The sequence below is a fragment of the Aotus nancymaae genome, unplaced genomic scaffold (assembly GCF_030222135.1).
Source record: "Aotus nancymaae isolate 86718 unplaced genomic scaffold, 86718_ANA_hifiasm-v0.15.2.pri h1tg000006l, whole genome shotgun sequence".
Classification (NCBI taxonomy): Eukaryota; Metazoa; Chordata; class Mammalia; order Primates; family Aotidae; genus Aotus; species Aotus nancymaae.
This window is the reverse complement of record NW_026988417.1, coordinates 83,631,710-83,650,953: the sequence shown is the minus strand read 5'-3', so window position 1 is coordinate 83,650,953 and position 19,244 is coordinate 83,631,710. Positions and strand designations below refer to the sequence as shown.

At 36.6% G+C, this 19,244-nt stretch overlaps 1 protein-coding gene across 5 annotated transcripts in view; it reads right to left on the bottom strand.

Annotated features, from left to right (window-relative positions):
- CCSER1 (coiled-coil serine rich protein 1) overlaps nt 1–19,244 on the bottom strand; it is a 1,355,695-nt gene that overhangs the window by 736,581 nt on the left and 599,870 nt on the right. Inside the window, exon 8 of one of the 5 annotated variants that reach the window (XM_012437741.2) lies at nt 16,555–18,093. The exons of the other annotated variants lie outside the window; for them this stretch is intronic. Coding sequence (XP_012293164.2) covers nt 18,070–18,093 — 24 coding nt within the window. The 3' untranslated portion in view covers nt 16,555–18,069. Of the gene's footprint in view, nt 1–16,554; nt 18,094–19,244 lie in introns of those variants that run through there. 5 annotated transcript variants of the gene reach the window in all.

Here is a 19,244-nt window from a genome sequence, read left to right as displayed (position 1 = left end):
CCAGCCACTACAAAAACATACTAACTTACAGATCAGTGACACTATGAAGCAACCACATAAACAAGTCTGCAAAATAAACAGTTAACACTGTGGTAATAGAATCATATCTACAAATATCCATACTAACCCTGAATGTAAATGGGCTAAATTCCTCAATTAAAAGGAACAGAGTGGCAAGCTGGATAAGGAAATCACAAGACCCATTTTTATGCTGTCTTCAAGAGACCTATCTCACATGCAATTACATAGGCTCAAAATAAAGGGATGCAGAAAAATCTACCAAGCAAATGGAAAACAGATGAAAGCAGGACTGCAATCCTATTTTCAGACAAAACAGACTTTAAACCAACAAATATTTAAAAAAAAAGGACAACACATAATTTTAAAGGGTTAAATACAACAATAAGCTCTAACTATCCCAAATATATATTCACCCAACATAGGAGTACCCAGAATCATAAATCAAGTTTTTGGAGACCTTCTAAGAGACTTAGACTCCCACATAATAATCGTGGGAGACTTTAACACCCCACTGATAATAATAGATCACCAAGATAGAAAAGCAAAGATTTTCAGGACACAAACTGAGCACTGAATCAAATGGATCTGAGAGACATCTACAGAACTTTCTATCCCAAAAGAACAGAATATACTTTCTTTTGATTGCCACATGGCACGTACTCTAAAACTGATAACAAAATCAGTAGTAAAACATGCCTTAGCAAATGCAAAAGATTTGAAATTATAAAAACCAATCCCTTGAGTCACAGCACAATCAAATTAAAAATCAAAACTAAGAAATTCACTCAAAACCATATAATTACATTAAAATTGAAAAGCTTGCTCCTGAATTACTTTTTGGTAAATAATAAAATTCAAGAAGAAATCAAAAAGTTATTTGAAATAAATAAGAAAAATGATACAATGCACCAGGATCCCTGGGACACAGCTAAGGCAGTGTTAACAGGAAAAATTATAGCATTAAATGCCCACATCAAAAACTTAGAAAGATCTCAAGCTAACAATGTAACATCACAACTAAAGGCACTAGAAAATCGAGAGCAAACATATTTCAAATCTAGAAGAAGACAAGAAATAACCAATATCAAAAGTGAAGGAGATGGAGACAAGAAAAATCCTTCAAAAGATCAACAAATCAGGGAGCTGTTTTTTTTCTTAATCAATAAAATAGATATACCACTAGCTAGATTAATGAAGAAAAGGGATAATATTCAAATGAAAAGAAACAACAAGGCAGGTATTACCACTGACCCCACAGAAACACACACAAAAGATTCAGAAAATATTAATACCTCTATGCACATAAACTAGAAAATTTAGAAGAAATGAATACATTACTGGACACAAACACCCTCCCAAGATTGAATTAGCAAGAAATGGAATCCCTGAACAGACCAATAATGAGCTCTGAAATTGAATCAATAACAAATAGCTTACAAAACAATAAAAACCCAGGACCAGAAGGATTCACAGCTAAATTACATTAGAGGGACCAGAAGAGCTGGTCTCTTTCTTGTTGAAACTATTCCCAATAACTGAGAAGGAGTGACTCCTCCCTAGCTTGTTCTATGAAACCAGGATCATCCTGACACCAAAACCCAGCAGAGACACAACAACAAAAAACTTCAAAGTCAATATTTTTTATGAACATCGATGCAAGAATTCTCAACAAAATACTGGCAAACCAAATCCAGCAGCACATAAAAAGCTTAGTCATGATAATCAAGTAGGCTTTATTGCTGAGATCTAGGTTGGTTCAACATACACAAATAAATGTGAATCATTATATAAAAAGAACTAAAGACAAAAACCACATAATTATTTCAACAGATGCAGAAAAGGAATTCTATAAAACTCAATATTCTTTCATGTTAAAAATTCTTCATAAATTAGGTATTGAAGGAACATACATAAGAATAATAAAAGCCATCTATGAAAAACCCACAGCCAACATCATACTGAATGGGCAAAAGCCAGAAGCATTCTCCCTGAAAAGCAGTATAAGGCAAGGATGTATCTCCTCTCACCACTCCCAATGAACAAAGTATTGAAAGTCCTGGCCAGAATAATCAGGCAAGAGAAAGAAGTAAAGCACATCCAGATAGGAAGATACGATGTCAAACTATCCCTGTTTGCAGAAGACATGATCCTATATCTAGAAAATCCCATAATCTCAGCCCAAAAGCTTGTTAAATGATAAACAACTACAGCAAAGTCTCAGGATGCAAAATCAATGTGCAGAAATCAATAACATTTCTATATATCAACAAAAGTCAAGCTGAGAGACAAATCAGGAATGCAATCCAATTCTCACACACACACACACACACACACACACACTTAGAAATCATGGAATACTATGCAGCCATGAAAAATGATGAGTTTGTGTCCTTTGTAGGGACATGGATGAATCTGGAAACCATAATTCTCAGCAAACTGACACAAGAACAGAAAATCAAACTCCACATGTTCTCACTCATAGGCAGGTGATGAACAATGAGAACACATGGAAACAGGGAGGGGAGCATCACACACTGGGGTCTGTTGGAGGGGCCAAGGGAGGGACAGCGGGAGGGGTGGTGGGGACGTCGAGGAGAGATAACATGGGGAGAAATGCCAGATATAGGTGACGGGGGGATGGAGGCAGCAAACCACATTACCATGTGTGTACCTATGCAACAATCCTGCATGATCTGCACATGTACACCAGAACCTAAAGTACAATAAAAAAAAAAAAGAAAAGAAAAGAAATACAGCTAACAAGGGTGGTGAAAGACCTCTATAAAGAGAACTACAACACATTTCTCAATGAAATCACAGATGACACAAACAAATGGGAAAACATTCCATGCTCATGGATAGGAATAATTAATATAATTAAAATGAACATACTGCCCAAAGAAATGTACTGATTCAATGCTATTCCTATTAAACCAACATATCTTCACAGAACCAGAAAGCACTATTTGAAAATTCAAATGGAACAACAAAAAAAGAGAAAGCCTGAATATCACAGGGAATTGTAACCAAAAAGAACAAAGCTGGAGGCATCAAGCTACCCAACTTCAATCTATAACACAGGCTATAGTAACCAAAGCAGCATGGTACTGGTACAAAAGCAGACCCTTAGACCAATGGAACAAAACAGAGAACACATTAACAAAGCCACACAGCTACTACTATCTGATCTCCAACAAACCTGACAAAAACAAGCAATGGTGAAAGGATTCCTTATTCAAAAAATGGTGCTGGGATAATTAGATAGCCATATGCAGAAGATTGAAGCTGGATCCCTTCCTTACACTATATACAAAAATCAACTCAAGAAGAATTAAAGACTTAAATGTAAAACTCAAAACTATAAGAACAATGGAAGACAGCTTAGGGAATACCATTCAGGACATAGGCATGAGCAAAGATTTCATTATAAAAACACCAAAAGCAATTATAACAAAAGCAAAAATGGACAAATGGCATCTAATTAAACTAAAGAGCTTCTGCATAGTAAAAGAAAGTATCAAGAGAGTAAACAGACAATCTACAGAATGAGAGAATATTTTTGCAAATTATGTATCTGATAAACATCTAATACACAGCATCTGTAAAGAAGTCATACAAATTTACAAGACAAAAACAACCCCATTAAAAAGTGGACAAAGGACATGAGCAGACACTTCTCAAAATAAGACATACATGCAGCCAACAGTCATATCAAAAAAAGCTCAACATCACTGATCATCAGGCAAATGAAAATCAAAACCACAATGAGATACCATCTCACAGTATGATATCTGTTATTAAGAAGTCAAAAAATAACAGATTCTGGCAAAATTGCAGAGAAAAAGAAATGCTTATACACTGTTGTTGGAAGTGTAAATTAGTTCAACCATTGTGGAAGACAATGTGGCAATTCCTCAAAGACCTAAAAACAGAAATACCATTTGTCCCAGAAATCCTATTCCTGGGTATATATTCAAACAAATATAAATCTATTATAAAGACACAAGCACACATATGTTCATTGCAGCACTATTCACAATAGCAAAGACATGGAAACAACCTAAATGCTCATCAATACTAGACTGGAAAGAGAAAATGTGGTACATAAACATCATGAAATACCATTCAGCCATAGAAAAGAATACAATTTTGTCCTTTGCAGTAACATGGATGGAGGTCATTATCCTCAGCAAATTATTGCAGGAACAGAAAACCAAATACTGCATGTTATCACTTGTAAGTGGGAGCTAAATGATAAGAACACATGGACACATAGTGGAGAACAACACACACTGGAGCCTCTTGGTGGCTGAAGGGTTGGAGGTGGGAAAGGATCAGGAAAAATAATTAATACTAGGCTTAATACCTCGATGACAAAATAATCTGTACCACAATTGCCCAGGACACGAGCTTATTTTCATAACAAATCTGCACATGTATCCCTGAGCTTAAAAGTTAAATTTAAAAAAAGGAAGAAATTATGTTGAACATCACTATGAACTTACTTTCTTGGTAGGAAAATGGTATTCAAAGACATCAAACACATCTGCATTACCTTCTAGAAGTGTGCAACACAGTTCTTGTTTGTTTTGTTTTTATTCTTTAAATGCTGTCTTCACCCAGTTTTGAAGACTGGCTAGAGTCCAGTTATTATCACTTCTTTTTTTTTTTTTTCTTTTTTTCTGAGACAGAGTCTCACTCTGTCACCAGGCTGGAGTGCAGTGGCACAATCTTGGCTCACTGCAACCTCTGCCTCCTGGGTTCAAGTGATTCTCCTGCCTCAGTCTTCTGAGTAGCTGGGATTACAGGCACATGTCACCGATTTTTAGTAGAGACAGTGTTTCACCATGATGGTCATGATGGTCTCAATCTCTTGACCTCCCAAAGGTGATCCACATGCCTTGACCTCCCAAAGTGCTGGAATTACAGGTGTGAGCCACCATGCCTGGCCATATGACCCCTTCTTTTTCAGCTGAAACATCTGCACTCAAACATTTCCTGTATCAGGCCCTCACACTCCAGGTACCAGCCTTATCAGTACTCCCCTTTACTCCATCCACCAGGCAAAGTACCAGGCAACTAGGGACAGACCCTATTCCCCAGAGCTCTTGGAATTATCTAATTAGTCTAGCCACAGGAAATCCGTGCAACTGGGCATTCCCCACCTTGCCTGCCTAGCACGAGCTGCTGTCCACAGTTCCAGCTTGCTGCTACACTGTCCCCAGGTGCAACCTACTGCATGGTCCTGCAGGGCAGCCTTCTTTCCTTCAAGCTGTAAGTAACAATGAGTTCTGTCTTTTATCTATCCAAGTGCCCATGTATTCTGTCACACCATCAAAAGAAATTTCAAACCTCACAGGACACAGTACTGACGAGGGCTTGGCTATAGGTAGTGGGCACCCTTCTGCCATCTTCCTGGAAGAAAGAAGCTAAGCCATCTCTGGGGCCCTATACATTTCAGACACAGGGAAAGACAGCATGAATAATACTGGGTAGTGCTTGGGAATACATATGCATTTTTTAGATAAAAAAGAGAGAGTAAAGCCCCTCAGGTTTTATATGATAATAAAGGAGAGTAAAAACCAGAGAGAAAAGACTTTCCTAATTCTGGAACATCCTAAAATATAGATAGTACGCTCTTTTATGGGATGCTGAATTGTGACAATGAAGAATACAAAAATTAATAATGCTTCAGAAAGGTTTCATAAATTCTGGCATCAATATAAAATTTTTGAGAGGAAAAAAGCAGAGATGTCAACATTGTGCTGTGCAGGAATTACAGATAACATGATTCAAAATAAATAGTGGTATCAGGGAGTCCGGGAAGTGAAAAAACTAAACTGCAAAAAGCCAATGAACATTAGCTGAAGCTTTAGATTATGACTACACAACATAAACCAATACATATATGGGTATATCTGTCTGAGATACTGTGGGATGGGTTCCAGGCAACTGCAATAAAGTAACTATCACAATAATCTGTGTTTTATTTTGATGAATTTTGGCGTTTCCCAGTGCAAATAAAACTTACATTTAGCCTATACTTTAGCCTATTAACTGTTCAATCATATTATATATTATAAAATGGTGTATCTCTATTTAAAAATGTTTTAAAAAATAATAATCACCTGACCATTCAGAGATTTGTACTCTTTTTGCTGGTGGAGGGTCTTGCCTCAATGTTGATGGCTGCTGACAGATTGGGGTGATGGTTATTGAAGGCTAGTGTGGCTGTGGCAATTTCTTAAAGTAAGACAATGAAGTTTTTACCACATTGGTTGACTCTTCACAAAAGATTACTCTGCATCATATAATATTGTTTGATGGTATTTTACCCACTGCTATGGTTTGGCTGTGTCCCCACCCAAATCTCATCTTGAATTGTAGTTCCTGTAGAACCCAAATGTCATGGGAAGACCAGTGGGAGGTAACTGAATCATGGGGACAGTTTTTCCCCCATGATATTCTGATGACAAAAGTTCTCATGAGTTTTCATGGTTTTATAGGGGACTTGCCCCTTGCTTAACACTCTTTCTCTCTCCTGCTGCCCTGTCAAGAGGTGTCTTTTGCCCTGATTGTAAGTTCCCTAAGGTTTCCCCAGTCATGCAGAACTGTGGGTCAATTAAAAATATTTTCTTTATAAATTATCCAGTCTTGCGTATTTCTTCATAACAACATGACAGCAGACTAATACAGTACATTGGTACAGCAGAGAATGGGCTGCTGCTATAAAGATACCTGAAAATGTGGAAGTGACTTTGGAACTGGGTAAACAGGCAGAGGTCAGAACAGTTTGGAGGCCTCAGATGAAGACAGGAAAATGTGGGAAAGTTTGGAATTTCCTGGAGACTTGTAGGGCTCAGAAGACAAGAAGATGCCTAGAGACTTGTTGAATGGGTTTGACCAAAATGCTGATAGTTATATGAACAATGAAGTGCAGGCTGAAGTGGTCTCAGATGGAAATGAGGAACTTGTTGGGAAGTTCCAGTTTGTAATAACTTGCCTCCCAGCAAAAGAAAACAAATACATAGACCAAGGTAGTACAGTCAGATAAAGATTTCTTGGGGGAAAAAAATATGTATCCAGAATCACAGCGGTCAGAAGGAATTAGTAATAGAAAGCCAAGTATTTTCTAAGCAAAGGTAGTAACATTAAAATTCCTGGAGGCAAGAGCTCGGGGAAAAAGTATTTCAGTATACTGGTGTAGAGAGGTATACTTGGCAAAGAGAAACAAAAAAGAATCAAATCATAGTCATTTATTCCATGTTAAATTATATTTTATTCAGAAGGCTGTGGTATATCAATAATAAATTTTAATCATGGAAAATTATAATCATATTTAAATTTATGCAGTATACTCTGGTTACAGGATAAAGAAAAGGCTGTGTAGGACCAAGACTAAAGACTGTTAAAAGGTTATTTTAATAATGTACACAGGAAATAATTAATATGTAAATTAAGATGGGCTATGGAGGTAAATTGGAAAGCTACTTAGAAGATGGACTCTACAGATATGGGTGGAGTAGAGAAGGGCAAATGAGAGGGGAGAGTCAAGAATAACCTTATGTTTTGGCATGTATACTAGTGGAATGGAAGTACTGCTCACTCTTGTTGAGAGCAAATAAAATTTCAGATGGAAATTTAAGATAAAAAATATAATGAGCTCAATTGCAATGTTCCTTATAACATCCAGCTGAAGAAATATAGTAGGTATGATAGTCCATTTTCACGTTGATGATAAAGACATAACCAAGACTAGGAAGTAAAAGAGGTTTAATGGACTTACAGATCCACATGGCTAGGGAGGCCTCACAGTCATGGCAGAAGTCAAAGAGAAGCAAGTCACATCTTACATGAATGGCAGCAGGCAAAAAAAAAAAAAAAAACTTGTGCAGGGAAACTCCCATCTTTAAAACCATAAGATCTCATGAGAATTATTCACTATCACAAGAACAGCACAGGAAAGATGTGCCCTCATGATTCAATTACCTCCCACCAATTTCCTCCAGTGACACGTGGGAATTGTGGGAGCTACAATTCAAGATGAGATTTGGGTGGGGACACAGCCAAATCATATCAGTAGGCATTGACTATGTGGGTATGAGCTCAAAAGAGAAATACCTGATCAGAAAATGGAGATGTGAGAATCACCAGGATATTCATGTAGTAAAAATCAATAGTTGAAAAACAAAAAGAAGTGATTGTGAAGAAAAATGAAACCAACATAAGGAGATAAAATAAATTGTGTCACAATAGCTTAAGGAGCAAATAAATTTAAGGAGAGCAAGATCAATAATGCTAGATGTAACAGAGAGGAAGTAAAGTAAGACTGAATGGTTTTCACTGGGCTTATTAAAAAATTAAGTCACTGTTGACATTATCAAAGCTGCTCTGGATGGTGTTTTAGAAGCAGAATCCAGATTACACAGAGTTCCAAAATAAACTGAAAGTTAAAAGGTAGTAAGAGACCAACTACTTAATTATCAGAAGGCAAGCTTCTTTCAATAAACTTGTGCACAGAAGAAGAATAGTAGTTAACAGGATTGAGATGGGATGTGTGTGTGTGGGCGGCGGGGGCGGGTGTGTGTGTGTTGGGGGGGAGTGTGTGTGTGTTAGACAGAAAAGCTTAAGCAGGTTTAAATGCTGACTAAAATGATCCAGTAATTTATAAATACCAGGGAAATACTAATGCCTGAGGGGAGGAAAATCTTTCAGGTGTTAACAAAGAATGAGATTCAGTACATAAGCAGGCAGAGAACTATCTGTGAACAGAAGAAATTAATCTTTTATTGACAGTGAGCCAATGATAAAGGATCCCCTTTCTAATGAACTTTAACTCTGCAATTGATTGTTAATGATTGAATTGTTTCTCCCTGGCTCTCCATTCAACTCCTATGTTGAAGTCCTAACTCCTGGTAACTCAGAATATATCATTTGGAAATAAGGTCTTTGCAGACATAATTAGTTAAAAAGAGAAAATACTAGAGGGAAGTGGGTCTTTTTATAACGACTATTTTCCTTATTTAAAAAAAGGGGAAATTTGGACACAAAGGACACATACAGGAAGCCACAATATGAAGATTCAAGTTATACCATAACAAACCAAGAAACCACTAGATACCAGGCTTGTCCAGAATAGATTCTTCCCTAGCAACTTTGAAGGGTGCTTGGTCCTACCAACACCTTCATCTCAGAATTCTAGTCTCCAGAACTGTGACAATAGATTCCCACTGTCTAAGCCACTTAGTTTGTGTGTAGTATGTTTTATGACAGCCTTAGGAAACTAATACATAGGTACACCCATAATTTTCAATAACTACACTTTATAGATCATATATAAGTAATTGACTTGATATCTGATTTTCCAATAACTGATAAATGAACAAAGAAAAAGAAGAATGGATGGAAAAACACACAATAGATGGAAAATAGCCCATGATCATTTTCTACCTTAGTTTCTCACCTTCAAAGCTCTCTAAGTGCTTATTCTTATTTCTAACTTAGGGTAATATTAGAAATTGATGGGCTTACCAGAATTTCTAATATAATAGTAATGCATTTTTTATTTCTGTAAGTCATAAAAATAAAGAACCCTTATCTGTCCATATTTAGTCACTACTTGATTCATGATCAGCTGCCTACTTAAGTCAGTGTATGTAGCAGTAGTTTCACCTTCACACTACACTCATCTAATCATTCAAATAAACTGCAAAACTTACTATTGGGGACACTACATCTTGCATATAGTTGGACAGCCACCACCACATTTAGAACGTTTCACCACTTTCTAGTCAAAACATCTAGACAATGCCAGTCAAAATGCCAGTCAAAATATCTAGACAATCTCATCAAGGTCAAGGTCAAGGTCACTTTGACCTCTAATCAGTACATGATAAAGTTCATGGGGACATAAAATTGTTCAAATTCCTTTTCACATATAATCAAGTTGTGAGAGAAGTGTCACCTCCACGTGTGGGAAAAAATTTGAATAAATACCCTGCTACACATACTCCATCCCCATCTCATTTGAGCCTTATTAATTAAAAGAAAAATCTTTGAAAACTGAAAACTAGAGGCCACTTGACAGATACTTAGCATTGTAATGTCTAAATGTTGAAAGCAACCTTACTATACAATAATTAAAAAATTGTTATTCAATAATAGTAAATCTATTCACTGAAACTTATGCATTCAAAAAAAATAGTCACAAATTTGTAATGTTATAATTGAATATATATTGGTTTTCATCCACAGTGGCTCATAACTCCCATAGCCTTTGTTACAGTTTTTTGTTATAATGGGTGTGTTAGACCACAAGGAAAGGCCTCAGGAAACAGAATATCTCTCCTTTCGTTCTTGGGGCAGGACTCTAATCTTCCCATGCTTTTTAAATTGTGTTAAGTCCCTCCCCTCAGAGGGTCCTACCTAATACCCTGGAGGAGGAATGCTTCCATAAAAATCCAAGAGAATTAAGTTCCAAGAGCTTTAGGATGGCAGAATGAACATGTGAAGTTCTTAGAAGGTGGCATGCCCAGAGAGTGCAAGGAAGCTTTGTGTCCCTTCCCTCATAACTCACCCTATGGTCATTTCATCTGTATCCTTTGGAATATTCTTTATAATCAACTGGCAAATGTTAAGTTAGTGATTCCCTGAGTTCTGTGAGCCACTCCAGAAAGTTAATACAACACAGAGGGGGTTATAGAAACCCCAACTTGAAGCTGGTCATTCAGATGTTCCAGAGGACCAGACATGCCCCTGGTGTCTAAAGAAGGGAGGGGCCCTCTTGGGGAATGAGGCCCAAACCTGTTGAATCTGATAGTATCTTCAGGAAGATAGCATCAGAATTGCATTGGAGGACACCCAGCTGATGTCTGCTGCTTGGTGTGTGGGGAACCCCCTCACCACACAAGACACATTTGGTCATGGATATCTTCAGTGTTCACTGCAGTGGTGTGAGAGAAGAGGAAAAACAGAGATTTTCCATTTTCCATACACAAAATGAATGGTAAATGAAAACGTGGTAAATTACATGTGGTAAATGAAAAATACACTTTTATTGTAAATGGAATTTTAAAAGAAGAATATAAAAATATGCAAAATTATGACAATTATTTTGCTAGAGTTTTAGATTTATATGAGATTTAAATTTTTTTAATTTCCAAATTTTGAGTAATATGCTTACAATATTAAAGGCTCTATGTACTAGAAAAAATACATATCTAGGAAACAAAATATTTATTAAGAGATATTTAGCAACCATATAACCTATTGAAACCATGTTATAGTCTCTGAGTAATACTGTGTTCAAAAGAAAATAATGAGACCAAAAAAGAAAATTCACAACATTTGAAGATCTTCATTTGTATATCTTGAACATCATTATTATAACACATATTTCTCAACAGTAGTTTTTAATACTACCCCACTCTCCTCTGTACAGAACATTGCTTAGGAGCCATTGTCTTTTTATCTGCCCAGCTTTCCTCCTGATTGCACATTATGAAAGCCCTTGAGAAAGTGTCTGACAAAGAAGAATCCCCCGCAGCCCCCTCCAGACTGTAGGGAGGAAAATAATTTAAGTCAACAATGCCAGAAATTTGTTTTAGAGAAAAGGGAAAAGATAAAGTTTGGAAACAATTTCACATAAGTACCTCTCAGCTCCACAAAATGAAAACTATATGAATATTTGCTACATAGCAAATGATGAAAAAAACCTCAATTACAAGCAATTGCAGGGAAAAAATGGCATTTTTTTAATCCTTTGGATTTTAAGAACGCTTTACAAGTAAAAAAGCAATTCACATTTTGTTAATTAAGTTAAAAAATACAGCGACAGTTCAAAAAGATGTTACTGTAAACCTACTAAAATGTTAACATTGTAAAAAATGTGGCAACTTATGAAAACGTACAAATTTAACATATAGTTTTAAATGGCATGGGATTGAGATTTATTTAAAAACTAGCATTTCATAAAGGTGAATGGTACCTTATTTCTGTCAATAATTGTCAAGTTATTTTACTTGAACATAGAAATTGTATTTTTCAGAACCTGTCACACTGAGAGATTTGCACTTTAATGGTATTATATTATCTTGAAAGTAATAGACTTTTTTATTTACTTTGACTATGAATGTAAATATGATTCCTGTTCTTCCATTGCTACTTTAACTTTATCCAGCTGCACAACATCTAACATCTTAAAAAGAGAGCCAGTCAAGTCACAGGATTATAACATAATCACAGGAAAATTACATACAGTTGACCCTTGAATATACAAGTTTGGGCTGGGGGTGGTGGCTCCTGCCTATAATCCTAGCACTTTGGGAGGCCAAGGAAGGTGGATTGCTTGAGTCCAAGAGTTCCAGAGCAGCCTGGAAAACATGATGAAATCCCATTTCCATAAAAAATACAAAAATTAGCTGGGCATGGTGGTGCATGTCTCTAGTCCCAGATACTTGGGAGGCTGAGATGGGAGGATCCCTTGAGCCCTGGAGGCACAGGTTGTAGTGAGCTGAGATCTTGCCAAGTGATCTCCAGCTTGAATGACAGATTGAAATCCTGTATCAATAATAATAACAATAATAACAACATACAGGTTTGAACTGTGAATCTACTTATAAGTGGATATTCTTATGCCTCTGCCACTCCTGAGAAGGCAAGACCAACCCTGTTCCTGTTAATCTTCCTGTTCCTCCTCAGCCTACTCAATATGAAGAGGATGAAGATAAAGATGTTTATGATAATCTACTTCCACTTAATGAATAATATATATTTTCTCTTCCTTATGATTTCCTTAAAAACATTTTCTTTTCGCTAGCTTACTTTAAGAATACAGTATATAATACATGTACAAAATATAGGTTAATCAGCAATGTTTATGTTATCAATAAGACTTCTAGTCAACAGTAGACTGTTAGTAGTTAAGGCTGAGGGGGATCAAAATGTATACATGAATTTTCAACTGCATGGGGGTTGGCGCCTCTACCTCCCTTGTTCAAGGGTCATTTGTAGTGAAGTATATGCATATTGAGCTATGCATATAAACAATATAGGTAGTTTTCAGTAGGGTGTGGAAGTAGACTTTTTCTAAATCATCTGGGAAGCAGTTCAAAGATTTATAGATTTATATATATCCCACTCCTCATTCCACAGCTCCAGGTTTATGAAAATCAATTAGAGACGTGAATTAGAACACATCATTTTCATCTGTGTAACCTCACTTTTTAGAGCACACTGTTATTGAAAATTAGTTGAATAAAGGAATGATTACTAAAATATATAAAATCAGCATATGCATTTATAACTAGTATGATGCTTACTGGAGCCTCGATCTCCCAGGCTCAAACAACCCTCTCATTTCAGTCTCCTGTGTAGCTAGGTCTACAGGCATGCACTATCACACTAAGTTAATTTTTAAGTTTTTTTTCCCTGTTTCCCAGGCTGGCCTCAAATTTCTGGGCTTGATCAAGCAATCCTTCTGCTTTGGCTTCCCAAAGTGCTGGGATTACAGGTGTGAGCCACCATGTCCAGCCTCTGTGTCAAATTTTTAACTTCTCCTAGAAATCTGCACTTGTGTGCTAGATTCAAACTTTCAGAGCTAAAGTCCTCACCCTAAGCAGCAACAAGCTACTTCCCCTACACTTCTGGTCTCAGGTAGCATCATGTCTTCTGTAACTTAATTGAGAAACTGGATTCGTCCTCAGGTTAACACTCACTCCATTATTTTGCCGGCATGTTTCTGACAAGTCTACGTTAGTTTTTATATTTGTTTGTGTAAGGTTTGTTCTCACCGAGTTTAAAACGAAGAATCTGAGGCCAGCACAAGAAGATCCAATGCGAAGGGTTTATTCAGGCTCCCGGACGAGGTTCTGCGGTCCAACAGGAGGGACCGGAGAAGTCGCATGGACTCCTCTCAGACATGGGGTTTTATAGGGAGTGAAATAGCTCGATTGGTTGTGGGAGGGCAAGACTGTCATTGGGTAGAATTACAAGCCTTCAGCTAGGACTTGGCTTGCCGTTGGTTAGAATTACTTGGGTGCCATTGGCTAGAAAGGCTCAGCTGTTATTGGCCAGAAAGACTTGGCTGCTATTAGTTAGAAAGACTTGGCTGCTATTGGTTAGAAAGACTTGGCTGCTATTGGCTAGAAAGAGGCTAGGGTTGCAGCACCTTGTTTGCATACTGGGCTTTTTAAGGGAAGGTCAGGCTGTGCGAGTATGGGAGAAGGGAACATGCCTGAGCATGTCTGAGTTTGCCTGAGCTCGTCCAGGCTTTGGAAAAAAGGCAGGGGGGGGTGGTCTGTGTCCGTGCTCCCAGAGAGGCTACCGGCCTTACAGTTTGGTTTATAAGTAAGGTGTTTTCTTTCTCTATTATTTTTTCTTTCAAGATTTTCTCCTTGTCTTTGGTTTTGTTCAGCTTTGAAATGATGTGTACTAGCATAGATTTCTCCATGTTTATATCACTTAGTCTTCTCTGAACTTCCTGGATGGATGGTATGAGTATCTGTCATTAATTTTGAAAAATGCATAACCATCATTACTTGAAACATTTCTTCTGCCCTATTCTCATTCCTCTTTTATTAGTATTCAATGATGCTCATGTTACAGTCTTTAAAATTATCCCAGAATTCTTGGATATTCTATTTTTTTTTTTTTCATTCTTTTGCCTCTGCATTTCAGCAAGAAGGTTTCTATTGGCATGTTTAGTTATTTTAAGGTCCCAGACTGATAATTCCAAAATCTGTGTCAAATCTGAGTCTGCTCTGCTGCTTGCTTTGCTTCTTCAGATTGTATGTTTTCCCCACTGCCTTTCAGCGTGACTGTATTACTATTATGGAAAACTGTACATGATATATTGAGGAGTAATAATTGAGGTAAATAGTGTGAAGTTTTACATTAATCTTGCTAAAAGTTGTGGTGTTTAATATTTTCTGTAGCTGTAGACACCAGAGGCTTCAAATCCCTTATAGTCTTTTTTTTTTTTTTTTTTTTTTTTTTTAGTCTACCTGTGGTATTTTGAGTTACCCTCAGAACTCCTAAGTTGCAGTGTGTGTTTTCCAGCTCTTTCGGCTATAATTCACTTATTATACTGGAGTCCTGTTGATGTAGTGGTAAAAAGTTAGGGAGGGAAAGCATTCTATGATCTTATGATTAAATCTGGTCTTAAGTAGGCCTGTATCCCTGGGCTGTATCTTTCACAAGTCTTTCTTAGTGTATTAAGTTGCCACATATTATAAAATTTACCATCACAGTTTTATTTCTCCTATATAACGTTGTCAGAAAGGTTAGAGAGACCTGGAATTGAGTAAGTACTCTTTCTCCTTGGTGAGATAAAGATTTGACAGGTAAAGTTTTTTTCTCCTTAAAAGAGGCCTGTGTTATAGAGAATGCTCTAGGCATACTTCAAATGGTTACTTTTCTCTACCTCTGACAAAGAAAAAGGATAGTTTTTCTTAGTCATTTACCATGAGAACCTAATAGGATCCCTAGAGGTGAGAGTCATGAAAGTATGGGGGCTTCCCTAAGAATGTGGTCCCTAAAGTTTCTTACTCTCAAGCGAGTCCACACTCAGCCTTCAGTCAGATATTCATCACAATTACCATTTAAGTGTCCTGACCAGTTTATGGTTTCAGTGACTTCTGCTGCAGTTAAATGGATCTTAGCTGCTGTTCTCTATAATCGCCTGCCTCTCCAGATTTGGGAATAGCAGTTAGTTCTATAGCCTTATTTCTCTGATGAGCCCCAGAAAAATTGTTGACTTTCAGTTTGTTCAACTTTTTCTTATTTCAAGGAATAAATAAGCTTGGAAGGAGTAATGTCTTCCAAGCTTTTTAGCTGTTAAGAGAAGAAACCAGAAATCCCTGTCCTTGACTTCTCATCTTCTCTCACATTCCATATCCAGTTGACAAATAATCCCCTTTTTTACTCAAAATTATTTTAATTCATTCATTTCCTTCAATTCCTATTGCCACTGCTTTTATATCGGGTTAGAAATATTCATAACTGCTTTCCCTGCCTTTGTTCCAACACTCACTAAAGGAGCCTTAATAATTTATATATATTTCTTAGCTTTCCTATTAACGATAAGCTCTTGGAGGATAGAAGTCATATTTTGTCTTTGTACATCTCAAATCATCTAGTCCAATAACTTTCACAGAGGAGGAGTTCAATAAATATCAATTGAATGAATGAATGTGTGAGTGATCTACTATCTTCTATAGCTTTACTGCTTTAGATAAAAAATTAGGCTAAAGTTTGAAGTTAAAATTGATTTTTATTTCCTTAGATTAGTCTGCAAATTCCTTAAGGAAAAATATTTTTTGCCCACCAATACAGTCCATCAATGATCCAAGAAGACGCCTCCTGGTGGTATTCTAATTAACTATTCAGTGACGGCAGACCAGGAAATATGCAATACAGTCAAGACTCTGGATTTCTTTCTTATCCTGGACAATTAATCCTTGAATACTCAAGAAAGTGTTTATCAGGAAATAATTTTACTGCCTTTCACAGTACTAAATCTATTTAGGAAAATACTTCATAATATAAATGTTCTTCATTTTATTTTTGTTCCTATATCTGGCATTTAATGCACTGCTTTCATATTCAACAGTCTTTTCAATATGATTTTATCTTTTTTTATAAAGTACATCACAATCATTATTACCGTCTTTCATAAACAAACTGAAATAGAAAATAGAAATAGAAAAGATAAGTGACTTGCTCAAGGCAAACATAAAAGTTATCAAAAGAGCTAAAATAAAAGATAATATTTCAATAACAAAAGACAGGATTTCATACATAGAAATAACAACTATAGAAAACTGGGAAAACTGCAAAAATTTTTGTTGTCCCCAATATCTAAAGCCAAGATTGCATAATACATGTAAAGCTATTTTTAAGAGAACACAGAAAAACGTATTAAAAATACCTTATTGTTTTTAACCTCACAAGGAAAGTAACAACAATTTAACTCATTTATATATTTCATATTTTATCTGAAAAAGTCTTCCAAGTTTAACCTCTAATCAAATAAGAGAAGATTAGACACTCAGTTCCATGGGCTTTGTGTCCATCATTTCATTAAATTAGATTTTAAAGAAACCCCATGAGTTAGGTAGTATTATAGAGATTTTATGGGACAGTGGCTCAAAGCCCCAGTAACCAGGATTCCACAGATACAGTACAAAACAGGTTCACACATTCATATTTGATGGATCCCTATTCTTTGAGCTCAGCACATTGTTGGTTTCTGTAGAGAATAAAAGTATTATGGGGCATACCCTTTCTATTCTAGATTCTGAGTGATATAGTTTGGATATTTGTCTCTGTCCAAATCTCATGTCAAATTGTGATCCCCAGTGCTGGAGGGGGCGCCTGGTGGGAGGTGGTGGATCATGGAAGTGGATCCCTCCTGGCTTGGTGCTGTCTTCCTGATAGTTCTTGTGAGATCTGGTCATTTAACACTCTGTGGCACCTCCTAACCACTCTCCCTTGTTCTTGTTCCTGTTCTCACCATGTGATGTGCCTGCTTTCCCTTTGCTTTCTGCCATGCTCGGAAACTTCCTGAGGCCTCCCCAGCAGCACATGCTGCTATGATTCCTGTACAGTCTGCAGAACCATGAGACAATTATACCTCTTTTCTTATAAATGATCTAGTCTCAGATATTACTTTATATCAATGCAAGAACAGCCTAATAAACTGAGTTTATGGTCTCTTAAAGATCACACTTACATAGAAATATTGATACTTCAGTCAATTTAGTTTACAAACTATGTTAATAACGTAGAAAAGGACTATTTTTGGAGCAAGGAGGCTTGCTGACCAGCTGTCTTTCTTACAGAGCCTCCCTAGTTCACTTAAAGAATCATTTGAATGAAAATGATAATACAGAAAAGCCTATTGTTCTTTGCCTACTCTTTTCCTTTCAGACTAGAGAACTGGATGGAAAAAGTCTTTACTCTTTCCTTTCATCTTCAACTTTTAAATAAGTCATGATGGATAATCTGGGCCTCCTGAACCCCAATCTTCAATTAACATTAGTCAGGTTTTCAGAATTCCCTAGAGTATGTGGTCTATAAAAACAATAAAAAGAAATAACAGTCCTTATACTTCTACCAGCTCAGCATTTTGCTTGAATTACTTTGGGGAGTATCAACAAATCTTAAATGTTCTTAGAGATTATTTAGACAAGAAGTATAAAAGGACACTGATGTTTAGACTTACTTTTTAAAGATTCCAGTCTATCTCCTTTTTGGAAAACTAGAGCACAGAAGTTAAAGATCAAACTTGTCCACACTGAGAAGTAGATAGGCTAGGCTTCCCTACTCCAACAGATGATTACCCTAACTGCATAACAGGAAATCAGAGGTCAAGTCTTGAGGGCATCTATATCAGTGAAGGTCCTTTTGACAGTAAATAAAAAGATACCTACTTATAAATGACTTAAATAGAAACAATATGTATTATCTTATATAACAAGATGACTAGAGGTAGGTGGTTCCAGGCTCGGTTAATTCAGCAGCACAAGAATATCATCAAAGGTCCACATATCATATATTTTATTTTCACCCATCTGCAAAGGTTTGGCATTTGTTCTCAGGTATGTTTCTTCATAGTTGCTAGAAGGCAAACGCAGATCCAAAAAGCATGTTCTTGGTCAACTGTATTTAATAGGGGGAAGGACATTTTCTCCTCACTATCTTTTTTATCCAGGTTTTTCCTCTGGTCCATTGGCCAGGATTGGGTCCCATGTCCTAGCCCTAGCTTCAAGGAAATATCAGGTATTTTTCAGCTTTTGGGCTCAGTGTCAAGGAAGAATGTCTATTTGGGGAGGGGATCACCAAGGTGACTGCTATAGAATCTGAAATTGTAAGAATACATGCGTAACTCTTCAGAAAAGACTGGTGTGAGTTTGAAGTCATAACACCCATTACTTTAACTTTTATTCAGTAAAGCATTTAGGAATAAGTGAATGTTAAATGCTAGCCATTGAGCAAAGAAAGAGCTGAGAACACAGAACCACATAAAATAGTGCTAGGAACAGATTCAAGTTGCACAAGAGACAGATTTTTTTTTTTTTTAAGTATGATGAGTGTTACGTAAGAGAATAATTAGATTCTAGGAAAACCTAGCCTAGTCTTTTTTGAAGAAGTAATGTTCAAAGGATCAGAAGGGTGAGTAAGATTTTTACCATGTAAAAAGAGGAAGAAAACACTTCAATGTG